Here is a 27,307-nt window from a genome sequence, read left to right on the forward strand (position 1 = left end):
GGACGGCCGTCTTAGTCTACAGCGTCGCCCACGGAGGAGCTTATTTCTTCTCCGCAGGGATCTACAGAGGCGGACGAGGCCTTCGCGCATGCGGTGTCTACAGCTGTGGGCATTCTGCACATGGGGGACCCGATTGCTCATTTTCCGACAGGCCATCTCTTGGAGGTTCTCCACCAGGGCTCTGGTGGGAGGGAGATCTTACTCCCCTTTGAGGGCTCGTTCCTTTCTTCTTTGGAGGGAGCTTGGAGGCGTCCTGTCTCGGGAGATCCGGTGCCTCAACACCTTCTGCACCGTCACCTTCGGGCACCACGTGACCTGGCGTGCCTCTCCCTCCATCTCTCTGCTGCTAGTCTGCTCTTGAGGACCGCTTTTCCCTCCCTGCCGCCACTGTTGACTCTGCCGTCCTGGGAGGCCCACTGGCTGAATTCTTGGGGGTGTAACATGTTCGCCTCGACCAGCGCGGCCCTGGGGGCCCTTAACACCTTGTGTGTTCTGGCGAGGGCCTCCTCTTGTCTGAGGGACTCAGCTGAGTCTCTGGGTTCCTCTGCTTCCCAGGAGTCTGTTCAGGTGGACTTACGGCATCATGCTTTGGATGGCAGGGAGCTAGCGGCGTTTATTCTCCGCTCCTCTCTGGACATTTCGGAGGTGTTGGGCCGGACTATGTCTTCCTCTGTCGCCCTCCGTCGCCATGCTTGGCTTCAGGACGGTGTGTTCCCTGAGAATATTCGGGAGCGGCTCATTGATCTTCCGTTTGATGGCAGCCTGTTGTTTCATGCTCCGGCTGACTCTGCCATCCAGAGGATCCTGGCGGGGCTCCGTCCTCCTCCTCTTCCTCTGCCTTATTCTCCTCCTCCTCCTTCCCCTCCTCAGTGACTGCTGAACTGAGCTGGGTTTGGGCCTTTTGGATACCCTTGCTGTAGGTGGTATTTGCTGGCCTTTGGGTCCTCCTTGATGGGACTTTGGCATTGCTGGCTGCTGGTCGGACCTTGTTACCTGTGTGTGTGTTTTTTGCTGGACTTGTTACACAGACTTGGCCCTGAGATTAGGCCTTCTGTTTTTCTTGGGCTGATGTCAAGCCTTCCGCGGGGCTGTTTTTTCCCGTGGTGCTTTGCTTTTGCTTTCTCCTCTGTTGCGGAGGTTCTTCCAAAGAGGATTCCCATGTTTGGGACGTACGGTACCCTATGTGGGGTAGTGGTAGCTGTTATATAGCTAAGCTCTGCTGGGTTTCTGTATGTTGCTATTGCTTCTTGAGGTTGTGTGCGTGGCCCTTGTAGTGGTAGGTACGGCCCTTCCTCTCCTTCCTGCTGGGGGGGAGGATATGGTCTGATGGCTAGATTGCCGTTTTTAGAGCTGGGAAACCGAGCTTCGAGCCTCGGGCCGTGTCCAAATCCTGTGATCATGAGGTAGTCACTTAATCTCCCCTTGCCTTCCAAAAAACGAGCATTTGTTGGTATCGGCTGAGGACTGGGATGCTTCAGTGTCCTTCTGCTTCTGGCGGCTTATGGTTATAGCTGCCATTCTAGGCTGGTCTGTTGCCTTCCCTTCGGGTGGGCTCGCCTCTGCCTTGGTTTCCTTGGGCCCTCTTGGCTTCTTCTTGTTCCTCTGCCTGTCATGGGGGGGGTGGGGGGGGGGGGAGCTCGGTTGACCTGGGGGTGGAGTGGGGTGTTTCGGCCTCTCCGGCCTTGTCCTTGGTTCCTCTGTTGTCAGTGTATGGGCCACTCTTCCTTCTTCCTCCTACATCCCTCTGGGGCTGCTGGCGTTTGACTTGTGGGTGTCGTCTTGCCTGGTAAGGACGAGGTTGCCTCCCTGGTCTGCGGGGCTGGTCCCCTGTTGGCCTTCTGTCCTGTCCAATCTGGTGGGGTCCTTTCGCAGACCCTCCTTCCCTGTGGGTATTGCTAGGGTGTCTATTCAACGTGAAGGAATCTGCGGCTAGTAGTCTCTATCACATGTACGAATTACTTCCCTTCGGTAACGATGTATCTGGTAGAGACGGTTCTAGTCGCAGATTCCTTCACGGCCTGCCCTTCCTCTCCGTTCTGCGAGGACCCCTGGGCTGGTCCTTGGTACTCGCCTCCCGGTAGGGGCAGTGTCCTCTGTGAGTGCCTTCTTTTGTTTTTCACGGTGGCTCTGTCTGGTTGCTGTTCTTCCCGCCTCTTTGGTTCTGGGGAGGTGGGCTTCTGGTGTTCCTATGCCCCGCTGCTATGGCTGCTCCAGGTCGGGGAGGTTTCCTTCCATCTTTCCTTCCTTCCTTCCACTTGCTGTTAGGGGCCTGGCTCCTCTACACCCTCTGGGTTGGGACACTCTGGTCCCGCCTTACCCTTGTTCTTGGGGGGTGGATGCCCTCTAGGCTGGGGTGGGTAGAGTTTGGTCGTTCCTGCCTGTTGGGATTATCTCTCCTTCCTTTTTTCAGGGGGTGGTTGTTGGCCTGCTAGATGTGACATGACTTTTACGCAGGATTCCTGGTCTCCGGGGGAGAGGTGGGTGGTGGCTGTCTAGGTGTTGGTTGGGCGGCTGCTCAATGCTCTGCTCTGTTCTTCCTCTCTTCTTGCCCTTGGACACGGCGGTGTTGCACTTTTTGTATGGGGTTACCTTTTTGTATGCTCTTTCGCACACTGTTCCCATGCTCCCACAGTTTTTTATTGGTGGTTCTGCGTTGTGGTGGGGAAAAGTTCTCCGAAGAAAACTGACGTAGGCGCTCCGTGGCTGGGCTTATTTGACCTCACTGACGTCACATGCGCGGATGACGCCTGGGCGGAGTCGCGTGATGTCGCCCCGTCCCCGGCATGCAGGGATGCTGTGGCAAAAAGTTTCCGGATCCAGTCTCATGCCTGGGGATAATTCTACGTGAAGGAATCTGCAGCCATAATCGTCTCTACCAGATACATTGTTACCAAAGGTAAGTAACTCGTACCTCAAGGTCAGCTTACAGATCTGGTGTTGGTGGACGGCCGCACGCATCATTCTCTGCAATGGTGGAACACCCACAACCTTTCCAAGGGGCTATCGTTCATCAAGACTGTTCTCTTCCATACCCCCCCCCCCCTCCCCCTCCCCGATTGTGCTAACAGCAGACGCATCGCACTCCGGCTGGATGAGCTCATCTATTACATCACACCATGCAGGGCTGGAAGACGCCTCAACATAGGTTACTCCACATCAATCTTTAACAGTAAATGTTGTTCACAATGTTCCAATATCTTTTCAGTCATTCTCCCAAGAATTCCAAAGGCAGGTTTTTCTTCAGTAGAAAATTCTTTATTCTCAAGAAACTTTTAAGATCAATAGGCTATTGATCTTAAAAGTTTCTTGAGAATAAAGAATTTTCTACTGAAGAAAAACCTGCCTTTGGAATTCTTGGGAGAATGACTGAAAAGATATTGGAACATTGTGAACAACATTAATGATATTGTAACATTTACTGTTTTAGTGTGCGGAGTCAACTTGAGCAAACTTTGATTTGTAAAACAAGTTTCTTGTTTTTCGAAAATTGGGATCTAGGGGATTGTATCCCAGACTACCTGCACCTAGACACACACTTACTCTAGGGATTTTGTCACCAGTGCGGGCATAGTAGCCTTAATCCCCTGTTCTGGCTTGATTTTTTTACTCCACATCAATCACCTAGAGTTACTAGCCATATTGCTAGCGTTAAAGTAATTCCAAAAACAAATATCAGGCAAAGCTGTCTTAGTCCGCACAGACATGACAGCAATCCCTACAGCTCTCCCAACTAGCACAAAGCATATGGAGATGGGCTATTCCCCAGAACATTTTCCTCCTAGCCCAACACATTCCAGGAGTCCGGTAACAACATAGCGGATCTGTTAAGTCGTCAAACACAACAGATTCACGAGTGGGAACTTCATCCGCAAGTTCTTCAACCGTTTTTCCACCTGTGGGGACAACCAGTGATAGATCTCTGTACCACACACGAAAACACCAAATGCACCCACTGTCCAAAGGCAATGCGATATGGATGAATTGGTCAGGCAGATTTGCATACGCTTTTCCGCCTCTCCCACTCATTCCACTGGTGGTGCACAAACTGCAGCAACACTCACTCACTCTCATCCTAGTTGCTCCAACATGGGCCAGACAACCGTGCTACACCACATTACTGGAACTATCTGTAGTCCCGCACCAAAAACTACACCTCTCCCCACACCTCTTATCCCAGAACCATGGAGAGATCAGACACCCGGACCCAGCACAGCTCAACCTGCGATCTGGCTCCTGAGGTCTTAGAGTTTGGTTATCTTAACCTTCCCCCTGACTGTATGAATGTTATTAGAGAAGCTAGACGCCCCACCACTAGAGCCTGCTCTGCAGCCAAGTGGAAAAGATTTGTGATATACTGTCACAACAACATCATCAATCCTTTAGATGTGTCTGTACAACACATCATAACTTATCTACTACATCTCCAACAGTGTAATCTAGCATACACATCTATTAGGTTACACCTCGCTGCCAAAGCAGCGTACCTACAAAATAAACAACACTTGTCGCTATTCAGAATTCCTGCCATCAAAGCATTTATGGAAGGCCTCAAAAGGATAATTCCTCCCAGGGTACCACCCTCACCTGTCTGGAATTTGAACATTGTTCTCACAAGACTAATGGGCCCTCCATTCGAACCTCTGCACAAATGCGAGTTACAATTTCTAACATGGAAAGTCGCTTTCATGATAGTCATTGCTTCCCTTAGAAGAGTCAGTGAGCTACAGGCACTCACTATTCAAGAACCATTTTTACAACTCCATCATAACAAAGTGGTTCTCAAAACCAATCCAAAATTCCTCCCTAAGGTTATTTCTACCTTTCACCTCAATCAGTCTGTGGGGTTGCCAGTGTTTTTCTCGCAACCACAAACAGTCGCAGAAAGAGCTCTTCATACTTTAGATGTAAAAAGAGCACTCCTTTAGTACATTGAAAGAACAAAACCTTTTTGCAAAACAAAACAACTTTTCGTGTCCTTCTCGCCACCACATAAACGCAACCCCATATCAAAATCTGGAATTGCAAGGTGGATTGTCAAATGTATGCAAATTTGCTACCAAAAAGCAAAACGTACATTATGTATTCCCCCCTAAAGCCCACTACCCGAAAGATAGGGGCTTCAATGGCATTTTTAGGGAACATTCCCTTAGATGACATCTGCAAAGCAGCTACATGGTCTACACCGCACACATTCACAAAGTACTATTGTGTAGATGTGAAAACAAAACAACAAGCTAGTGTGGGCTAGGCTGTACTCAAAACACTATTTCAAATTACTGCAAAAGATACAGGTGGTCGCCGCTAGGAAGGGGTACTTCTATACAATCTATGCAGTGTGTGATCTGCAGCTCATATGCCTCGAACGGAAAATGCTACTTACCAGTAGGCATCTGTTCTTGGCATGTAGCGCTGCAGATTCACACACACCCACCCACCTCCCTGACTACCTTTATCTGTCCAATATTATCTTATTTAGATACAGCATACATGGGCATCTTTTCTGTTTATCACAAAGCTCCATCATTTCCCTGCTGGCGAAAAAACAATCTGAAGATGGAGCTGATGCCCATGCGCACTATGGTCCAAAGGAGGAGTCACCTATCTTGTGACTTCCAAAGACTTTTCCAATACAAAAACAAGGGCAAACATCCGGGCCCAACAGCAGATGGTGATCTATGCACAGTGTGTGAATCTGCAGCTGTACATGCCAAGAACTGATGCATACAGGTAAGTAGCAGTTTCCTTTCTAAATTTTGTACTGGGATGGGCCTGCTGCTGTCTTCGCTGCTTATGAAGCCAGATGGCTTAAGTCAGGGCTCCAGGGCCCGTTGACAGAAAAAAACATACCTGTCGCCTGTGGAGCAGGAAGGCACACAGAAGGAACGGGGAGTCCCTTAAAGGCACAGTGCCGGCTTTCACTTTTCAGTCTGTTGCAGTATTTCTGCTAACTGTGCTCTTCATTTCCTTCCTTTTCCCTTTTTAAAGGTTTGTTAAAGTTTTTTATCTTATTTTGTTAATGTGGTGACTAATTAGTTTATTTGGATGTTGTATTTAATGAAAAGTAAATGAAATGTGACCACTTTAGTCATTAATAAGCTGATTAGCCCTATTTCTATGTTGAAGTTCACTTTTCTATTAAATGTTCAGCACTTATGTACGTTTTTGTAAAGTCCTCTGAGATCTACTGTGTGACAGTTTACTACTTATGGCTGATTATAATTCCTCGAATGAGAACTAGGATTGCTGGTGGGTAACTTTTCCATTACCAATATGTTTCCATGCATGAATGAGAGTATATGGGCATTCCCTTCTTTTCCAGTGAAACTCTTTGGCTTACTTAGCTCTCCCCCCAAACAGTTTTCAAGAAGGGTCCTTTCTGCAGGAGATTGACGAGACCGTAATGGAGTACGTAAAAACCGGAGCCTTAATCCTGTTGTTAAAAAAATGAACAATTTGGAATAATGTTTGCAACTAATGCTGCGGCCAACCTGATGTTCTGTGAATGGCTAATTCAGCACAAGGGCATCTATTAAATGTTGAGATAATGCACAATATCTGAATCTGAAAACCCCCCACAATTTTACGCTGTTTTACTTGCTGTAAACTTGCTAGCAGATACACACATCCATCACATTTAACATGCCAACCGTCACTTGTCCCAGCATGCTACCTCCCTGTAATTTATGTCTCTCCTATCCTACAGCAAGCCCACATTCCAAATGCCATCATGATGATTCTTGAAGCCACTAACAAGCCAGAACCAACGTCAAAAGAATCTCGGCAGCGTGAAGAGGTGAGGACAATATGGTTGTTGCGTTATTAAATAGGTTTGAAAGTAATTCTTATATACTTGACAGTAGAACTTGTGTACCAAAGTTGTATCTTAAATATTTGTCCTTTTACAGAGCACTGGTAACCTTATTCTCCAAATATGTATTTATCCATTGTTAGGGTAGATATTTTTTCGCGTGTTTGGGCGCCTGCCTTCTAACAGCCCGATCCACAGTCCCTGCAAAGCTGAGACCCGTGGAGGCGACCTGAAGCGTGGGGCCGGCCATCTTGGAAAAACTACGAAGCGCTGACGGTGCAGCTCCCGAGGCTCCCTCGAAGCTGTGCATTGGAGTTTCAGAAGCTCCAGCCCAGAGCAGCTTTTGCACCGAAGCTCACCCCTCCACACTCACCGAGTGCTGCTTGGGGCCCTTTTGCATTTTCCTGCTCGACGCGTTGGTCCGGTCGCTTGCCCGTTGGCTAGCGGCCCCAGTACCGCGAACCTTTGAATTTGCTCTGCTAGTCTGGTTGCTCCAGACTGGCCCTCGCTCCCCTGAAAAGGAGCACCCGCTCTGCCCTTGCTGGTCCGAGTAAGAAGCGATCTTCGAATCCTGCGTGGGTTGCCCTTGCCAAGGCTTGTTAACTCCGATCCGGAAGCCGACACCGCCGACAGCGAGAGCCTTCGTGGGACAGCTCGTGATCCACTCCTGGACATCCTCGTGCCCCAGAGTCTACGTGGCAGCGGAGACAAGCTTCGCGACAAGCACCTGATTGCGCCCGACATCGCCTGGTTCCTTCATGGTTCCTTCCTGGTCACTGGCTAGTGACCCAGACTCTGTCCCCTCTGCTTTCAGGTACTCTACATCTTCGATCCACCCTTGGATCACACCGGACACTTCTCTTCTGGACGCCTGCAGCATCTTCATCTCCAGGCACCATAGATCTTCGTGACGAAACCCGACATACCTTTGCACCTGTGCACCCGCTTCCTGTGGGTGAGGTAACTCTTGAACGCCGGTGCTCCTGTAGTGGTTTACACCTCTAGTGTCTAAGTCTAAAGTTTTGTCCTTCTAGTCCAGTCGGAAGACCCTTAAAACTGTAACTCGATAACTTTTACGCACCATTGACTTTGCATTGGTGCATGCGTGTGCTTTTAGCGCTGCACCCGAATCCCGCTGGCTACTCCCGTCCTAACTGCTGTTAGTCAAGTGTAGTCCCAGCGATTCCCAAGGCCCTAGGCCTTACCACTGATCGAATAGTGATACTTATACCACTTTTTTGATATATGGGTTTGAGTGGCCACCGGCCTCATCCATAAACGTGCAACTTTCATATGTTATATTGTGCTTTTGTTTAAACGCTTGTGCTTCTATACTCATAAAGAGTACAGGGGATTATTCTGAGAATAAATACATATATTTTTATAATATATAACTTGTGTGGTGTGCTTTCATTTGATATTACAGGATTGCATATGGTAAAACAGCTGGCTTCACATGTCCTCTTGAGTTAAGCCTTTAGGCTGCTTAGTCCATGCTACCACTAGGATAGCTTGTCTTTTAAGGTTGACTTACAACCACCACCATAAGGGGTTTTCTTTTTTTGTTGTCCTCATTTGCCACCTAGGTTCTAAATGAGCAATCTATAGGTTTACAAGCATTGTGCTGCCTCAGTTATTTCAACTGGTGGGGACAGTAATGGAACGTAGACCTCATCCCTCAGCAACAGAGCTTCATCCACAATGATCAGTGGAATAAAACCATACGGGGGTCACTGGAGTACAACCAAGATACTGATGAGCATATAGACAGGGCTATGCCCAACAGTGGGATTAATGGCATAATCATTGGACCTGGGGGGTGGGGTGGGGGGGGGGGAGGACCCAGATACTCAATGGTTCCAATTCAGCAGATGCCAGAAAGATGTTTTGTCTGGACTCCCAGCTCTAGCCACTCCAACTTAGAGACCTGCAAGACCGATGCATACCAGTCATTAATAGAGGGAGGTATAGAGTCTTTCCATTTCCTGCATATCTCCCTCCTAGCGAGCAGAATAGAATAAAAGATTAACTTCCTCGCCGAAGAGGGAACCAATTCCAAAAGTCCAAAAATTACTGAAGAGAGGTTCAAGACAATATTGGAGCCAACTGATACTGAAAGAGTCTTGCTTATGGCATTCCAAAATCGGGACAAGTGAGGGCACTCGAAAAACATGCGAGTGTCTGAAGCGGCCTCCAGCCCGCATCTCGCGCAGGCCACCGTGTTTCACTGGGTGAATTTAGAAAGCCGAAGTGGTGAGTAATAAGCTCCGTGAATGGTAAAAAGATGGTTCCTACGTAACCAAGCAGGTCTCACAATGTCAGTCTACATGAGGAACTCCAAATATCTTGCAAATTGGAGTTGGTGACAAGCGAAGACCAAAGCTTATCTGGCAATAAGAATACTCCATCCATTTCCTCCAAGATTAAATTATACCAGGATGAAATCTCCTTTTTTGCGGGAAGTTTGTCAGCTAAGAGGGTTATAAGATAGCTATACGCACCCAAGGGAAATTTTCCTCCTCGCGGAAGTTGAACTGAGTATGCACGAGACCAGCTGGAAATTTGCAAATATTTAAGCCTGGAAAAATTCGGGCCGATTTTATTACTTAAGCACTCCCAAGGAAGCAGGTCTCCATCGACGAATAGGTCTCCCCACTCCTTCAACCCAGCTTCTCTTATTGGTGCAGCAAGTGCATCCCCCAACCAGGCCGGGCTGTCTGGAAGATCCCACAGAGGTGTCCTACTTCCATAATACCCTATTTTAATAGCCTTAGATATCTGGGCCCAAATTCTTGCCATACCTCGTAAGATTTTCAGTTTAATTTTTTTTTTAAACTTGGGATCTCCAAATTTAAAGAGAAAACCTGACTAGCTCACACCTTCTGCCTTCAACAACATTGAGTAAATAGACCCCACTCCATAGTCAACAGGGTTCTTTAATAACATCCTGGCATGCGATAGCTGAAAAGCCCAGGCATAAGCCTGAAGGTCCGGGGCAGCGAGCCCCCCCCCCCTTCTCCCTGCGCCTCCTGATTTTTTTTCCAGGAAATTCTTGGAAGGTGTTTGTTCCAAATGAAGGTATTAATTTCGAACTGAAGTTTTTTAATAAGACAAGGATCAAAAAATAAGGGGATAGTATTAAACAGGAAAGAAATCTTAGGCAAGATGGACATTTTGACAAGGTTGACCCTTCCCAAGAAGGAAAGCGGAAGATGAGCCCAAGTTTGAAGCAGCTTACGACATTCTTTTGCCACCTTCGATAAATTGTTGGTTGCGATCTGATCAATATCCCCTACAATATCCAGGCCTAGATACCGCAACCCCTTTCCCGGCCGGATGCCGGAACTAAAAGAGCTCTGGTCAATATTCCAGGTCATCATCTCGGTCTTTAACGTGTTGACTTCGTAACCGGACACCTCCCCAAATTCTGAAGCCAACTTAAATATTGCAGGAAGGGCCGTACATACTTAAGATGTAAAAATGAGAATATCGTCGGCATAAAGGGCCACCTTTCTCTCCCAACCCCTATATGCGAACGCCTTGATCTTATCACTGTCCCTCAAACTCTGGGCAAATGGTTCAGCATATAGATCAAACAGAAGTGGTGAGAGCGGGCAGCCCTGCAGGGTTCCCCTCGAGATGTTAAAAGGATCTGATAATACACCATTGACCAGAACGCAGGCACTAGGATTCTGGTAGAGAAGACTGATTGCCTGGCGAAATTTCTCTCCCACGTTGAACTTTGCCAAGGCCTCTGACAGATACAACCAGTTGACCCTGTCGAAGGCCTTGGTGGCGTCCAACATTAGGACCGCCAAGGGAAGAGATTGTAAAACAGCTAAATCTATAGCTCCGATTAAATCAAAAGTTCATTCATAAAGCTGCCGGCCCTTAACAAACCCTTTCTGGTCAGTGTGTAAAATAGTGGGAGCAACTAGGGCAAGTCTCTTTGCCAGAATTGAGGAGAATAGCTTGTAATCCCCGTTTAGGATCGAAATTGGTCTGTACGAGCCACATGCAGTTGACGGCTTCCCTGGTTTTAAGATTACGGTTATGGAAGCATTGTCCCATGACACTGGAGGACGCACCCCTTCCAATAGAATCTAATTGAACAAAATTACCAAAAAAGGGACAAGTTCCTGCTCCAGAGCTCTATAAATTTCAGCAGGAAGCCATCCGGCCCTGACGCCTTCCCCTTCTTGGCATTCTGAATGGCTTCCCTCACTTCATGTTCCGAAATTCTACTTTCTAACATTTCACTCTGATCAACAGAAAGACTTGGAAGGGTGATTTTACTGAGCCAATCTTTAATGATGTCAGCCTCTTGTCCTCATGATAGATAGATTGATAAAATTCTCTAAAGGCTGACCTGATATTGAAGTCTAGGGACAGAGGGACATCATTAACCTCAATCAGGTCAATGTTATTACGGACCTGATCCGTTTTTGCTTTCCATGCCAGCAACTTTCCAGCTCCCTCCCCATACTGGAAGTGTGCAATTTTGCTGGCCTCTCACCTTTCTTGTACTCGTTGATCGAGAATGGAAGCTAATTGGCCCTTTAAAGAAAGAAGTCTATCTCGCAGAGGTGTTAGAACGACGTCTGCAGAAGCAGAGTTAGCGTCGATATCAAGCTGGGTCTTAGCTATATTTGCCTCCACAGAAGCCACGGCCTCTCTATACTCCCTCCTTTTATAGGCCACTTTACCTGTAATAAGGCCTCTCAAAAAGGCCTTTAGAGAGTCCCACACCATTCCGATGCCGGCTGAGCCTTAATTAACCTCTAAAAAAAAGTGCCACCTCTGTTTTTAGAAAGCAGACATCGTCAGGATGGGAAAGCAAAGTGCGATCGAACGACCATGACCGTACCGGAGTGGAAAAAGGGGTTGGGAGTTCTAACAGTACTGCAGAGTGATCAGATAGATGTAGCGGGAGATATTTAATGTCTTTAACAGTGTCAACTAACCTCTGATTGACTAATATTAAGTCTATCCTGGACTGATGATGGTACTTGTAGTTCCTGAAAGAGATACCCTGCTGTTGACCTGCCCTTAATCTCAAAATATCCACATATCCGTACTGCTTCATTGCATCCAACAAGAAGGATCTTGATTTCGACGGGACCTGGGATCTATTATTATGTGATTTGTCTAGGACTGGGTCTAGGACAATATTAAAATCTCCGGCAAATATCACAGGTTCGGGAAAGGAAAAAAGCTGTGAAAAGATAACCTTCAAGGATGATGGATCGTCTTGGTTAGGGCCATAGTACCCTACCATAGTTAGTTGTGCACCCAGAATTAACAGAGAGGCAATAACCCATCTACCAGCAGGGTCCACTTTAGAGTCTAAGACCCTAGCCTTAAGTTGTTTCTTGAAGATTAGTGATACCCCTCTAGAGGTCAAAGACTGAGCGGTAGAAATTGCGAAATCAATCAATTTATTCCCCTTTACTAAGGTATCAATTTCAGCCTGGATCAAATGTGTCTCTTGGAGGATGATGATCTGTGCGTCTGACTCACGAAGATACTGCAACAAGGTTCTGGCCCTAGATTTAGTACGCAAGCCATTAATGTTCCAAGACATTATCTTTAATCTAGCCATCACCGCTGTCCCAGACTCCACCCAACCTTGATTCAGTACAAGGGCCAACATTAGACTGCTCAACCCCTATAAAAAATGGCAGCACAACATGCAAGCACGTATGGCGAACATGATAAAACGAGACAAAATATTGGCAAATGAGGAATTTTTTGTAAGCATTTTTCCCCCCCTAAGCCAGTGAACCCACCCCCCTCCCCCACCCATGGAGAACCCGTGGTGTATCTAACCGGATCAAGTCCAGTAGATGGCACCCCTACCTCAAGCTCCCGCTATCTCCCCCCGAACCCTGAAACCGAAAAGAAATTCCCTACCAAAGTGAGCAACCAACAAAGATAAGAGTGTGTTCCAAGACAACATTTTTTATTTGGTTTTTTTTTGTTTCCTTTTAGTTTTCTATTTATAGTTTTAAATTCATTTGTTTCTTTACCTTCCTTTACCATGAAATGGTAGATGTGTGTGTCAATGATTACATACACGTATCTTAATTAACCTTTATCAGTAAGGGAACCAAACCCTATTTACCTGATGACCTGTTGCCCAGGTCTAAGAGGAGCTCATCGGCGGCTTGGACAGATCTAATATTCACCATCTTATTGTTATGCATGACCTTTAGCGAAGCTGGAAACATAAGTTTGGCAATTGCACCCAGTTTCCTAAAGGCGTCCAGCCGCCTCCCAAACTCCCACTGCTTCTCTAGCGTGACCCAAGATAGATCAGACCTAATGAGGAAGGCGAACCCCTTACCGGGTAGGGACTTCTGCTTTAGAGCTAAGTTTAGAATCTGCTCTTTAAGGGCATATGTATGGAAGTTGACAAGAATCTTACACGGTTTCAACCTCTGGGGGTTCTGTCTAAATGGGTCCCTGTGAGCCCTCTGAATGTCAGTTGCCAACTCCCCCAAAGACTGATCCAAACATAATGCTTCCTACAGTAAATGGACAACATACTGCTTGACATCTGAACCTTCTGGAATATTAAGAATGCGGATGTTCCCCCTTCTCGCATTGTTCTCCAGTACCTCCATCCTGTCTAAGAGGGCCTGGTCCTCTTTCTTGAGTTTGCCAATGTCCTCTTCTGCTTTATCTAAATGTAGAGACATCGCAGCCACTGATTCTTCCAAAACCCCCGTTCTTGATGATAGCCCATCGATCTTGCTATCAAGGGACTCGCAATAGTTCCGAATCTCCAGCTGGATGGCCGAGGATTCCTCGAACCCTCTTTTAATGTCTTGAGACAGGGTTGAAAACATTGCCAGCAAAGAAGCAGCCGAGATGCTGGCACCTGCCTTGCAAGATAGGGCGAATGGTGGGGCGGAAGATGAGGCACAAGGTGGGGCATGACCCAAGATTTGCTGCTGGGATAGATCCAATACTGCAACTTCCAACCCCCCCAGCCCTATATGCCCAGGTTCCCCGAGAGCAGAAGCAATGGAGGCACCCATGCTGTCGCCTGCTGCCTCATAACTACTACAAGCATTGTCAACCAGCACCCTATCACCCTCCATGGAGGATGAAGCTTCGATGACAGGCATTACTGTAGGTGTGGGGGCTGCTGGTACTGCCACTGCGGTCCCATCAGAGGACCCATCAAATACGTCAGGAACTGATGTAGACAACAGGCCACCAAAGGGGGGAAGAACTACTGGGACGGAGGTTAGAGTCAATGAAACAAAAAAAGGAGTATCCCCAACGGAGAGTTTGAAAAATTCTCTGGAGGGTGAACTTTTTGGCAAAAAGGAAAGAATTCAACCTTTTGTTTAAAACCCCTCACTCACCAACCTGGTGGTGACATGCTTCATCATCGGGGTCCACCCTGGTGACCTAGCGTCACCAGGATGTGCTTCAACACCTGTACTACAGTGGAGCGGGTTGTGACTGTAGGTGCAAAAAAATGTTACAAATTGTCCTGGTTTAACTCAAAACATAATTTTTATTTTAGAGCAACTGAACAATATTTAAAATATTAGTGGCGAGATACTGGAAGGTGAGTTACGACCAAAGTATCTCTATATGTGTTTGTGTGAATTGGTCAACATGTTTCTACCAAATGGGCGAATGCCCGGTATTCCTCAGGACCAAAAACAGGTGGACGGAAGGTGTGGGCCCCCTAAAAGGCGCACCCTGTCCAGTACCCCTGTGTACCTAATGGCAAAATGGCCAATGGTAAATGTGCTCGATCAAATAGATCAGCAGGCAAAAAATGAAAAAGAGACCTGTGGGAAAAGGAAGGTAAACAAAATTCAGTTATGATCATGCCTTTTCTCCTGTAACGTCGTGAAGTGTCTCTGTGCTGTGATATTTCATGCCATTGAGGTTAAAGCCCTCCATGTGATAAAATAACGGGGTGATTAAGTGTCCGTGGGAGGTTTGATGGACACATACACTTATCAATAGGTGCGTGCATTACTACATGCATTATTGTTTATAGCACTCGTATCTATTCTAAAAAGCGCACTGATCACTCGGTGCGTGCATGCCTACATGCATTACTGTTCGTTGCATTCGTATATATCCATGAGGGCGCGCAGGAATTATCGTCATGATCCTCATTCATTGTCTGGTGATTGCAAGGAATCGGCGCTACATATTGTGCACATCGTCATTGGATAACGTGAATTGACGTACAATAACGTACAGGACTAACACACATGTAAACATATAGGAGTACACACAAGTTGCATGGCATGGGCGAGTGCCTACTTAGTAATTGGCTCTAACGTGCTTCAACGGGCAGGGGGTAGGCTCTTCACGCCAAGGAAACATATTCTGTAATAACGGAATATGAAGTGGTAAGAGGCGTGTCTAACAGTCGAGCAACTAGGAGTGTGCCCGGCTTGATAGAGAGATCTACGCCGTAATACCCGATAGTGTGTCAGATTCTCTGTGGAGAAAGAAGGTTTCTACTTACAGTTGGTGGGCGAAGGAAATGGCCAATAACCTACTGCTACCGTCCTCTGCTCGGCTAGTGTTGCCGTGCGGAGCGGGGACGGTAATGAGGAGTCTACCGCTTCCGGGGTGGGCCTGGCTGCGCAGCGAAAGTGGGTGGGGCTACAAGCGTCACGTAATGACGTGACGTGTAGGGAGGGACTCCGGCAATTACTGGGAGCGGGGCAAAAAGGATTGGGCGGATAATAAACGGATCATGATTGGGACCGTGAGTTGCAAGAGATGCCTTGCTAAATGTTATCTCACAAAGTGATATGGAACGCTGTGCCCTAGGATAATGATCCTTGTAGGACATTTGTGCCTGAAATAATACCAGTATCGGGGTGGTGAAAAAAGACACAGCCTGGGTGTTCTGTATCTGGAATAATGCCAGTCTCAGGGGGTGACAGTAGGTAACAGACCCACCCTCGGTGTTTAGTGTCTATAGGGACATGGAGCAATGTTGGATCGGGGGAACTCAGTGAGTTAAGAGGGGGTACATATGTCTGCTATTAGTGTTTACTATTCATGGGTTAAGGGTTTATTTGAGTACAGTGGCCCATGGGATGTTATCATTGAGTCCTGTCTTATGGGTGGAAAGTCTATAAATCCACCGTTGTTCCTTTTCGAAGAGACGTGTCTGTACATTGGGACCCGGTTGGATTTGTTCGATCACGGTCCACCTCATGTCATTGGGGGTGTGATGCATTGTGAGAAAATGATCTGTAAGTCTCGTATTGTTCTTTCTGCATCTAATTGTGCTGCGGTGTTCTGATATACGTTGCTTCACTTTTCGTGTGGTCATTCCTATGTAGGGTTTTCCGAAGGAGCATTTGATCAAGTATACAACGTTATGACTGTTGCAGTTGGTATGTGACCTCTGTTCCCAGACTTTTCCTTCTTCAAGGTTTAGGGTCTTGGTGTTACCAGTGAGGTGACAGACACTGCAGTCCCCACATCTTGAGTGTCCCGTTACTGGTGGAAGTCCCCATATTGCTGTGATGGTTGGGTTGACGGTGGTCATTGTCATCTTGGGTCTGGTGTTGACCAGAGTGTCTTTTAGACTGCGTGCTTTCTTGTAAGAGAACAGCGGTTTGTCCCATTTGTAGTTGCCAGTGTGAAGTATGGACCAATGTTTTTTGATGCTTTTGCTCACCTGGTTGGACACTGCATTATATGTCGTAACACATGTGAGTGGGATGTCTTCATTGTTTTTAGGTGTGTCTTCGAGTAGGGCTTGTCGGGGTTGATTCCTTGCTCTCTTCTGACATTTCCTGGTGATTTTTTGAGGGTAGCCTCGATTGGTTAATTTCCTCGTAAGGTCTTCTGCCTGGTTCTTATAGTCAGACAATTTGCTACAGTTTCTTCTCAATCGAAGGTACTGACCATAGGGTAGGTTCTCCCTGAGGGGGCGAGGATGAAAGCTGTCATACCTCAGCAAGTTGTTTTTCGCTGTTGGCTTGAAGTGTGTCTTGGATATCAAGCTGTTATTTTCTCTCAGAATTTCAATGTCCAGGAAGACCATCTTGTTCATGTCTATGGAGTGTGTGAATCGTAGGTTAGAGTCACAGTTGTTGAGCCAGGTTATGAATGACATCAATGTCTCTTGTGGCCCTTGCCAGATGGCAAAAACGTCGTCTATGTATCGTCGCCAAAACTTAATATGATTACCGTAGGGAGTGTCAGCGGCCAGAATGTATTTTTGTTCAAAATCATATACGTAGAGACCCGCTACACTCGGGGCAAAAACACTGCCCATAGATGTACCCCCTACTTGGAGGTACAGGGAACCCTCATATTCAAAAAAATTCTTTTGAGAGCGAGGGTCGCACATTCTATGATGAATTCTTTTGGTGTGTGATAATCCCATGTGGAGTTGTCTAGTGTTTTTTTCAGCACGCTAATGGTAGCATCTTGCGTTATGTTGGTATAAAGGCTTTCTATGTCGAAGCTTAGGAGAATGGAGTCTTCTTCCATATTGATGCTTTCCAGAAGTGTTAGTAGGCTCTTTGTATCTCTCAGATAGGTCGATGTGCCTTTTACGATGGTTTTCAGAAAGAAGTCACAAAATCTTGACAGAGGTTCTAAAAGTGAGCCCATGCCCGATACGATCGGTTTACCAGGGGGAGGAATCTTTCCTTTGTGCATCTTGGGGACCACATAGAGGTACGGAATCTTGCCTTCTGTTTTACTCAGGTAGTCTGCTTCCTGTTTGGAGATGTGACCTGTGGCTTCTGCTGTTTCCACCAGGTTTGTGATTTCAATGCGTAGGTCTTCAGTTGGATCCGTTAGTAGTGCTCGGTAATTTTTGGTATCCCCTAGCAAGCGTCTACATTCTGCATCATAGTCGTTTTTATTCATTACAACCAGGCCGCCGCCTTTGTCCGCTGGTTTAATTATTATAGTGTCGACGGTTTTTAGGTCGGACATTGCTTTGTTCTCAGCTCTACTGTTATTGTGATACTGCGTGGTGACTGTCAAGGCTTCTATATCATTGAATACTGCTTGCTCAAAGGTATTGATTTCTACTGGAACAGAGTGCGGTAGGGGTGTGAAGGTTGACCGCAGCCTGAGACCTGATTCGTTGGGGGTCTCAGTAGAGGCATCAGTGGTGTTTTTCTCAAAGAATGCTTTCAACTTGAGCTTGCGGAAGAAAGAAGCTAATTCGCAATGTAATTTGAATTTGTCAAGGGCCGCAGTGGGCACGAAGCCTAGTCCTTTGTTGAGGACCTTGGATTCTGTGGTTGTAAGTGTTCGTGAAGATAAGTTTGTGACTAGCTCCTCGCATTGCTGGGGCCGGCTTTGTTCGCTCCCGATTTGCTCCTGGTGATGCTGCCCATTGTGTCTTCCTCTTCCCAATGGACGTTGTTCCCTCGTCTGTTGCGTCCTCTTCCGCGCCTGCCTCTGTTGTGAAAAGGAGGCCAAAATTGGTTTTGTGGAAAGGGAAATTGTTGGAAGGGAGGCTGCCATCCATATATTGGGAATTTCGGTGGTTGTTGGAATGGGTTCAGCGGTGGTTGTTGGAATGGGTTATGGAGGGGGTGATTGTATTGTGGCCACTGGTAATTTCCTCTGTATGCACCTTGCTGTCTTTGTCTTGGAGTCTCATTATTGGATCCTCCACTTCCATTCGAACTGTTCGAGGCATTGCTTGAGGCATCAGAGTCTTGATCTGGTGCTCCAGTTGCTTTATAGTCTGGGTCAGAATAGGGGTAGACCTTCACGAATGAGAATTTTTTCAGGTCTTTTTGGAACTTTTGTGCTTTTTGTTGCGTGAGGTCTTTGTATTCATTTATTTCTTTGTTGAAGTCATCCAGCTTTTTCTTATAGCCGGTGATGCTAGTTTTTATTTGAGATTCTGTGACTTGGATCTCTATCTGGATCTTTTCTGATAGACGTACAGCTGTTTTTAGGATCAATATAATCCAATCATGCGTACAGTGCCACGCAATGAGGGCCCAATCCTTTCTGAATTCTGGGTCATCCAGAAAGATGCGTGGAGCGTTAGTAACTAACAATCCCTTCGGGGCTATATTATTGGTGACATAGTCCTTTAGTATTGTTCCATGTAATATAGTCCTGATTCGATTTCGCTTCATTTCTGTCAGTTTTTCCCACTCAGATGTTTGGGAGATGGTGTTGCTGATATTGGCATCCGCAAAGACATTTAGGTCACTCATGATGGAGTCTATTTCTTCCGTAGAAAAAGTTAGGCCAGGGTTCTCAGCCATGTTGGCTATGTATGTACTCTGTAGTATTTACAGTGTGAAATGAACTCTCGCAGTTGTGCACTGCCAGGAATTGGACAACGGAGGTTAGAGTGCCATGAAGTGCCGGGTCTAATTCCATCTTTGTAGACTTTCCCTGAGACTCTGCAAGATGGAGAACCTGTGGAACTACTTTGAAATATGAGCGAAGAGAAGGCATGATTTTAGATCCTACATCAAACACAGAAGTAAGATTACGTTTAAATTTAGCTTTCCCTCTGGTGCCTTTCGATTTCACCTCAGTCGAGAGATAAGATGAAGCTCTCTTACCTCCAGGTGGTGAAACGGCACTGCTAGGTGGTTTTGTGGCAGGGGTAAGCTCACTTGATTGTGTTTTGGCCAGCGCCTTGCCCCTTTTGCTGCCGCCTCTCCCCTTACCTTTAGGCTGCTGAAAATACTGGAAGTGCAAACCTTCTTCCTCAGACTCTCCCGACTCCAAACAGGGCACCTTCTTCTTCGCCTTAAAGCCGCTGGGCTCACCCACTGCCGTCGCACCCTCCACTGTATCCTGGGTAGCCGACTCAAGATGCCGAGTCTTTGTGGGACCAACGCAAGAGGTGTGCACCAAACAGCATGCTTTCCTGCCACGTCGCAGCTCCAGGGCTGCCGAGGACCACAATCAACGGACCAGCAGAACACCCGTGGCGTTGGAAGAAACAGGAACGCAACCCTCACCAGTACCAGGTTCACCAGGCTCCCCGACGCTCTTTCCAAAGCCAGAAACGCTGCCGAAGGACCCTGTCAAGGAAAACGAAGGCAGACCTCGGTCCGGTGAATCCGACGCCTGTGAAGAGTTTTTACCGAGCGAAACGCCCGACAGTCTTTCTTGCTTTTTCCTATGTTGTAATGTCTAATTTTGAAGACATATTTAAGTTTTGAAAGCGGCAGAGAAACAAAACCGTGCTAAACGGAACTCATCAGGGCTCAGGCGGAGCAAAACGGGAGCCTGACTCACGGAGCACCACGGCAGATCAGCCGTCTGCCGCCATGTTCTCCACCACCATAAGGGATTGTTTGGACTGATATAAGGTGCCCCCAGAATTGGAGACATCATACATCAGGCCAACTTCTCACATTGCTGAGCAGCGGTGCGGATTTGAGCTTGCTGTTGTTTTACCATTACAATCTTTTATCAAATTGAAAGATCACATTAAGTACCATAGGTACATATAAACAAAGCTTAGCATATTTAAGTTCTACTGAACGTAGTAGTTGTAGATAAAAGGGCTTAGCACATCCTGACTACAACTCACTAGCAAGGTACAGTAGGAAAACACTTAGTGTAGGTAAGTGCATCACTTACACCTCACTAGAGTCATGTCTGGCACAGGTGAAGCTCTCAGCTCTCTACCTGTGGTGGTTGAGCCTCCACAGGCAACCTCCAGCTATGACTAACTCAGCCATAAGGACTTGAGTGCCTTGTGCACTGCAAGGAGGCTGAAAAAGGGTCACAACCCTACCATCCCCATCCTGATAGCCATCCTGGAGAAGGATGATCTTGAGAAAGCTAGAGAAGTTCCCTCAGGGTCAGGAGAAGGAGTGAATCCCCCAGATACTGAGAACACCACCCCAGAGGTAGAAGATGAGGAGGTGGACCCTGAATCAGAAGGTGAAGTGTCACATCAGGATCAGAGGGAAAAAGCAGGTACCAGTTGGGAGGCTTAGCCAAGTCAACTTGGTCCTACATGGGAATGGAGAAGGGAATCACTTTCCCAGACCCAATAACAGAATTCTCCCAGGCAATAGAAGAGAGATATCTCCTTCCAGGGATTCTCACATTTCTAGTGCCTCAAGAGAATCTCAGAGGGGAATAACTTCCCCCCAGAGGAAAGAGCATAAGGCCAGGATGAGAGATGTTAGACTCCAAATAGAGAGGGAGAAAGTAGCCCTGGCCCAAGCTAAGCTTGCTTTTGCAAGAGAACAGAAGTTGAGTGGGGAGACACCCACTGGTGGCAGCACTATCCCTAAGGATAAAGACAGGTCCTATGAACATAGAAACCTGAGTAAGATTGAGCCCCCCTACAGAGATGGGGATGATATCCACAAATGGATAACTGTTCTGGAGAGGGCCTGCATGGTACAGCAGGTCCCTCAAGATCAGTGGGCAGCAATCTTGTGGCTCTCCTTTTCTGAGAAAGGGAGAGATAAGCTCCTCACTGTTAGACCTGAGGATGCTGAAAACTACTCAGTCTTGAAGAGTGCTCTTATTGAAGGGTTTGGCCTAACCACTGAGCAATACAGGTTGTTGTTCAGAGACACCCAAAAAGCACAGACTCAGGACTGGACTGATTTTGTTGATTGTGCCACTAAGGCTCTGGAGGGTTGGTTGCAGGGAAGTAAAGTCTCAGACTATACAGGATTGTACAATCTAATAATGAGAGAACAGATCCTTAATAACTGTCAGAACCAGAAATTGCATCAACACCTTATTGACTCAGATCTGACCTATCCCCAAGAATTGGGAAAGAAGGCAGACAAATGGGTCAGAACAAGGGTTAAGCAGAAACCCCAGAACCAAGGAGGCGATCAGAAGAAAGCAGACCAGAAGGGTGGAGATAAGAAAGATAAAGACCAGAAGTCTTCTACAGGCCCCCAAAATAATTCTAATAAGGAGGGTGGTTCCCAAAATGGAAACAAGAAAAAGAAGAATGATGGCCCAAAGAAACCTTGGTGCAATAATTATAAGTCCACTTCCCACTGCTGGAGTGAATGCACTAAGAAAAATCCAGTTCCTACCACGGCAGCCCCTAAGGCACCTGCACCCCCTAGTACAGTCAGCAGTGGTGGTACACAACCCAAGGCTATAGTCTGGTTAATCCTGGGTACTGAGATGGAGTCTGGCCTAATCAGAATCCCTACTCAGGCAGTTCTGCTATATGATGTGGACATATCTGTGACCACACCAATGAGTCCCAATACTTTGGGCAAATATAGACAGACGCCTTTAATCAATGATAAACTGGCTCAGGCCTACAGGGACACATGTGCCAGTGTCACTATGGTGACACCTAACTTTGTGGACCCTGGACAAATCATACTAGGTGAGAACTACCTAGTGACCAATGCTAGCAATGCCACTACTACACATAGTGTGGCTGTTGTTAAATTCTCCTGGGGAGGGGTAAATGGCCTCAAGAAAGTTGTTGTTAGTGCAGACCTCCCAGTAGACTGTCTTTTGGGCAATTATCTAGAGGAATCATTATGGTCAGAAGTGGAGTACAGGACTCATGCAGAAATGCTAGGGATTTCAGCACATGTCCTTGCTGTAACCAGGACCCAGGCTAAGAAGAACCTACCCGAACCTGTGGTGGATCTTGAAACAATAGACCAACCATAACCCAAGAGAAAGAACAAGGGGGTTAAGGCAGTGCCTTCCCACTTGCCCCAGGTTGAGGATCAGACCTCACAGGAGGGTGATTCTGTGATCCAAGAGGAGATTGTCCTTGAAGAACTTGAACCTGATCAGGTTGAGTTTCTGGGGACAGGGGGACACTCAAGGGCAGACCTGGGGCAGGCTCAGTTAACTTGCCCTTCTCTTGAACCCCTCAGACAGCAAGCTGCTGCTGAGGCTGCTGGGAATGCTCAAGGTACCCTTGGAGTGTATTGGGATGATGGGCTCCTTTATTCAGAGGCTAGAGGCCCCAAGCCTGGTGCTACCAGGAGGTTGGTTATACCTCTGCAATTTAGGGGCTTCCTTCTCACCTTGGCCCATGATATTCCCCTTGCAGGACACTTAGGCCACAACAAGACTTGGGACAGGCTTGTCCCTCACTTTCACTGGCCTCACGTGTCAGAAGATACCAAGGAGTTTTGTCGCTCCTGTGTCACCTGCCAAGCCAGTGACAAATCAGGTGGCACCACAAAGGCCCCCCTTATACCTCTACCTGTGGTGGGGGTGCCCTTTGAGAGAGTTGGGATTGACATTGTTGGACCAATGGATCCCCAAACAGCATCTGGGCACAGATTTATCCTGGTAGTAGTGGATCATGCTACCAGGTACCCAGAGGCAATTCCCCTGAGGACCACAACAGCTCCTGTTGTGGCAAGGGCCCTACTTGAAGTATTCTCCAGAGTGAGCTTTCCAAAGGAGGTCTTTTCAGACAGAGGTACCAACTTCATGTCTGGATACTTAAAGGCAATGTGGAAGGAGTGTGGAGTGAACTATAAGTTCACCACACCCTATCACCCACAGTGTAATGGGCTTGTGGAGAGATTCAACAAGACCCTAAAGGGAATGATAAAAGGGTTACCTGAAAAGCTTAGGCGAAGATGGGACATCCTTTTACCCTGCTTGCTCTTTGCTTACAGAGAGGTCCCACAGAAGGGGGTTGGCTACAGCCCTTTTGAACTTTTGTTTGGCCACCCTGTGAGGGGTCCATTGTGTCTTGTGAAGGAAGGATGGGAGTTACCTCTTAAAAAGCCTAAGCTTGATATTGTGGACTATGTACTTGGTCTCCGCTCCAGGATGGCTGAGTACATGGAGAGAGCATCCAAAAACATGGAGGCCAGCCAAGAATTACAGAAAGCTTGGCATGACCAAAAGGCTGTTCTGACTGAGTACCAGCCAGGGCAGAAGGTGTGGGTGCTGGAGCCAGGGGCCCCAGCAGCTCTCCAAGACAAATGGTCTGGACCCTACACCATAATTGAAAAGAAGGGAGAGGTCACCTACTTGGGGGACCTTGGCATCCCTAGGAGCCCCCACAGGGTGCTCCATGTAAACAGATTGAAAGCATTTGTGGACAGGGAAGACATGGGTTTACTCATGGCTACAGATGGGGATCAGGAGGAAGAGAGTGACCCTCTCCCAGACCTGCTTTCCCAAAACCCTGATGATGGCTCAGTGGAAGGTGTAGCCTTGGCAGGCAGCCTCACTGACCAGCAACAGATGGACTGCAGACAGGTGTTGCAGGCCCATAGACATATGTTTTCTCTTACACCCAGTCAAAATAACTGGTGCACCCATGAGGTGGACACTGGTGACAGTCTGCCTGTGAAGAATAAAATCTACAGGCAACCTGACCATGTCGGGGATTGTATAAAGGCTGAGGTACAGAAAATGCTTGAACTTGGAGTAATTGAGCCATCAGAGAGCCCCTGGGCCAGCCCAGTAGTCCTTGTGCCAAAACCTCATACCAAAGATGGAAAGAGAGAAATTAGATTTTGTGTGGACTATAGAGGTCTCAATGCGGTCACTAGGACAGATACTTATCCCATTCCAAGGGCAAATGAGCTCATAGATAAATTGGCTTCTGCCAAATTTCTGAGCACGTTTGACTTGACAGCCGGCTATTGGCAAATCAGGTTAGCTGAGGAGTCTAAAGCCAAAACAGCATTCTCTACCCCCAGTGGACATTATCAGTTTGTGGTGATGCAAAAAGACAGGCAAAAAGATGGCCGCTGAAAGGGAGCCCTAGTGTGGAGCTCCGGGGCTAGGGATCTCCAAATTTGGACTAAATCCCCGAACAACCCCAAATTGTGTCTCCATAACGAGCGGAACCACAGCCAGCCGATCTGAGCCGATCCAAGACGAAACCAAGCCAGAAAGAGCACAGAAGAAAGAAGCCGACGAGAACAAGGTTACCTGGTCAGTGATCTGGACGCGTCCTCCCTCAGAGCCATCCCGGGATGAACATCCCGATGGGGGGCAACAGCTGTGGAGGATTCGCAAGACAGGCGACATCTGTGCTGCAGCACAAGGCAAGTCGGTGAATCGGGAGAAGCGGAGGAGCCATCTGCGGCAGCCCCGGTGCCTGTGGACACGGGCTGGCCGCTGCGGAGGTGAGGAGCGGAGAGATCTTCGGGACCGTCGGAGAGGGTGCGTCCATCCCTTGCCCCGGACCTGCCCTCGCTAGCTCGCACAGGGGGAGGCGTGCGACCGCGTAGACGGTGAAGCGAGACGGTGTAGCGGCGCGCCTGACCTTAAATGGCGGCCGCGTGAGACACAACTACTGCCTCAGTGAGTGCCTCTTACCGCGAGCTACTGCTCCCGCCTAACACTAGAAAACAACACAAGAGCACGGACAGCGAAAGAGGACTGGGGACTCGAAAACGAAAAGGAAGTCTACAGAGCCATATCTGCCCTAAAAAGAGAAAAAGGACCACCGAGCCTTGGTAATGGAAAGAGAGAAGGGCCGAGAAAAAGCAATAAGGGACTAAAGAACAGGAGTAGTGGAAAGAAAGAAAGTCTTCTCTCCTCAAGAGAGTGGAAAGAGAGAAGGGAGGAGGAAAGGTGAAAAGGACTAAGGATTTGAGTTCTCTCTCCACAATAAATTAGCTGATCAGAATCACCGGACATCTTATACTGAGTAACTTTCAGCAGACAACCCCTCTTTGATATTCAATTCCATCTAGTTTTGGATAGGTCAAACCCCTTTTTGATATTCAATGCCATCTATTTAATTGATTACTGATGATGCCATCAAAATTTCAATGGATTTCGGCGAACACGATTTCACTATGATTAACTTTCCTCATGGACTATTTTTCATCTGATAACCCCTTTGATTACCAAAGTTATTTAATTAATTAATTACTACGCATGGCATCACAACCACAAAGGTTCAATCGTGATCTACGATAGCTTAACTGCTAGGTCTATTTAGAAGATACCTTCGACAGGAAAACCATACCTTTACTTCCGAAACTGTAGACCAGGAATAACCCCATCGCCTGGACCCTCCATGACCATACAATATAAGAATTATACCTTAGCAGGGAACTATTCAGAACAGATAGACAAAGAAGTCGGAAGACCCACAACGATAAGCCGACATGGATGGAAGATACCGAAGCGTGACCAGACCCAATGCAAGGAGTATTGAATACCCATCTACCCTATCCAAAAATGCTGCAAAAAAATTCAAACATAACACCTTAAGAAAAAATCCGGACACCCTATTCGTTGACCCTTATTTTGATAGAGCTAAGGGCGCTATGATGAATGATCTGATATTCTACACTGACAAAACTGCTAAATGGCGTAATGCCTTGACTAAAACGCTATTCACGAAAGCTATAAAAAACATACCGCATGGCACTAAAATAACGATCTCACTAACTAAAAGAAGCAATACTGAACTTTACATTACTCTATATAAAACGGGAATAGTTCTGATACAAGCAGCTAACAGAGAACTCGAGAAATTTAAGATAACTTTCAAAACCCTGAAGGAATCCATTGAAGGTACAAGCCACCAACAACACATGACCCCACCAGTTGTCACTCCCGACCCCAACGACCCAATCACTAGTAACTCGAACCAATCGGGCGACCAGGACAATCTAACCACCAATCCCAGAGATGTCACTGGATTTGAAAGTGCATTACCAGAGATTATGACAGAAGGGATCACGAAGTCTACTAACATTGGAAACAGAGTGAAGAATCTGGCCCTAAGCGAAGAGCAGATGTTGCCAGCTCAAAACGCCCCCACGCCTGAAGTGACTAACTCAGCTCCAAGGAAAACTCCCGATGAAGATAACCACACCCTTCCTCAACAACCTGGGAATGTGAGTCTTGAATATCACAGTTCCTTACCCATATATTCACCCCCTACACCACTCAACCTAGGGAATAATGAGCACACCTGTAATAGAGTCAGTAATGCCAACGAAATGAAGGACAAAAAAGAAAGATCTGTGGTACGGAGAACGAACCAATCATGGAGAAAAACAAAAAGTAGAACACAGACAAGCAGGGCTACTGCAATAAAGATAACTTCACGAATTCAGAATGAAGTTAAGGAGCTCCAGAAACTAGTAGATAACTTGGTACAAGCCTCGTCGAAATTCTCACAGACAATTGAAAAAATATGGGAGATGACGTTAGGAACCCACACCAAAGTTTCACACATCCAGAATGTTGTACTCAGGCTCAACAGACCAAACAGAACCGATCCTTTATCAAATGAAGAAGCCTTGGCCTTACTCAGATCTTATGAACAACCGGTCCATGGAAGAGAGGAGAGCATCAAATTAGTACCTATTGACTCCAATAGATCGTCCAGAAAGAATGACAGGAAAGCTATCCACAACAACCTACGACACATCCAGGTAACGGCAACTAAATCTGATCATGGCAACGTCTCGAACTCACACGAACCCCTGAAAGGCCTGTTATTAAACTGTCGTTCGGCAACGAAACATGCATCTGACATAGCTGCCCTCATCATTAACAAGCAAATCGACCTGGCCTTCCTTACTGAAA

The 27,307-nt window shown here is 47.1% G+C and overlaps 1 protein-coding gene across 3 annotated transcripts in view; it reads left to right on the plus strand.

Moving 5' to 3' along the window:
• Nucleotides 1-27,307, plus strand: part of SYMPK (symplekin scaffold protein) — a 1,116,254-nt gene that overhangs the window by 1,003,063 nt on the left and 85,884 nt on the right. For all 3 annotated transcript variants that reach the window (XM_078660908.1, XM_078660909.1, XM_078660907.1), the window contains one exon: nucleotides 6,704-6,793. In XM_078660908.1, coding sequence (XP_078517034.1) covers nucleotides 6,704-6,793 — 90 coding nt within the window. The remainder of the gene's footprint in view (nucleotides 1-6,703; nucleotides 6,794-27,307) is intronic.

The sequence above is a fragment of the Lissotriton helveticus genome, chromosome 9 (assembly GCF_964261635.1).
Source record: "Lissotriton helveticus chromosome 9, aLisHel1.1, whole genome shotgun sequence".
In the NCBI taxonomy this organism is placed as follows: Eukaryota; Metazoa; Chordata; class Amphibia; order Caudata; family Salamandridae; genus Lissotriton; species Lissotriton helveticus.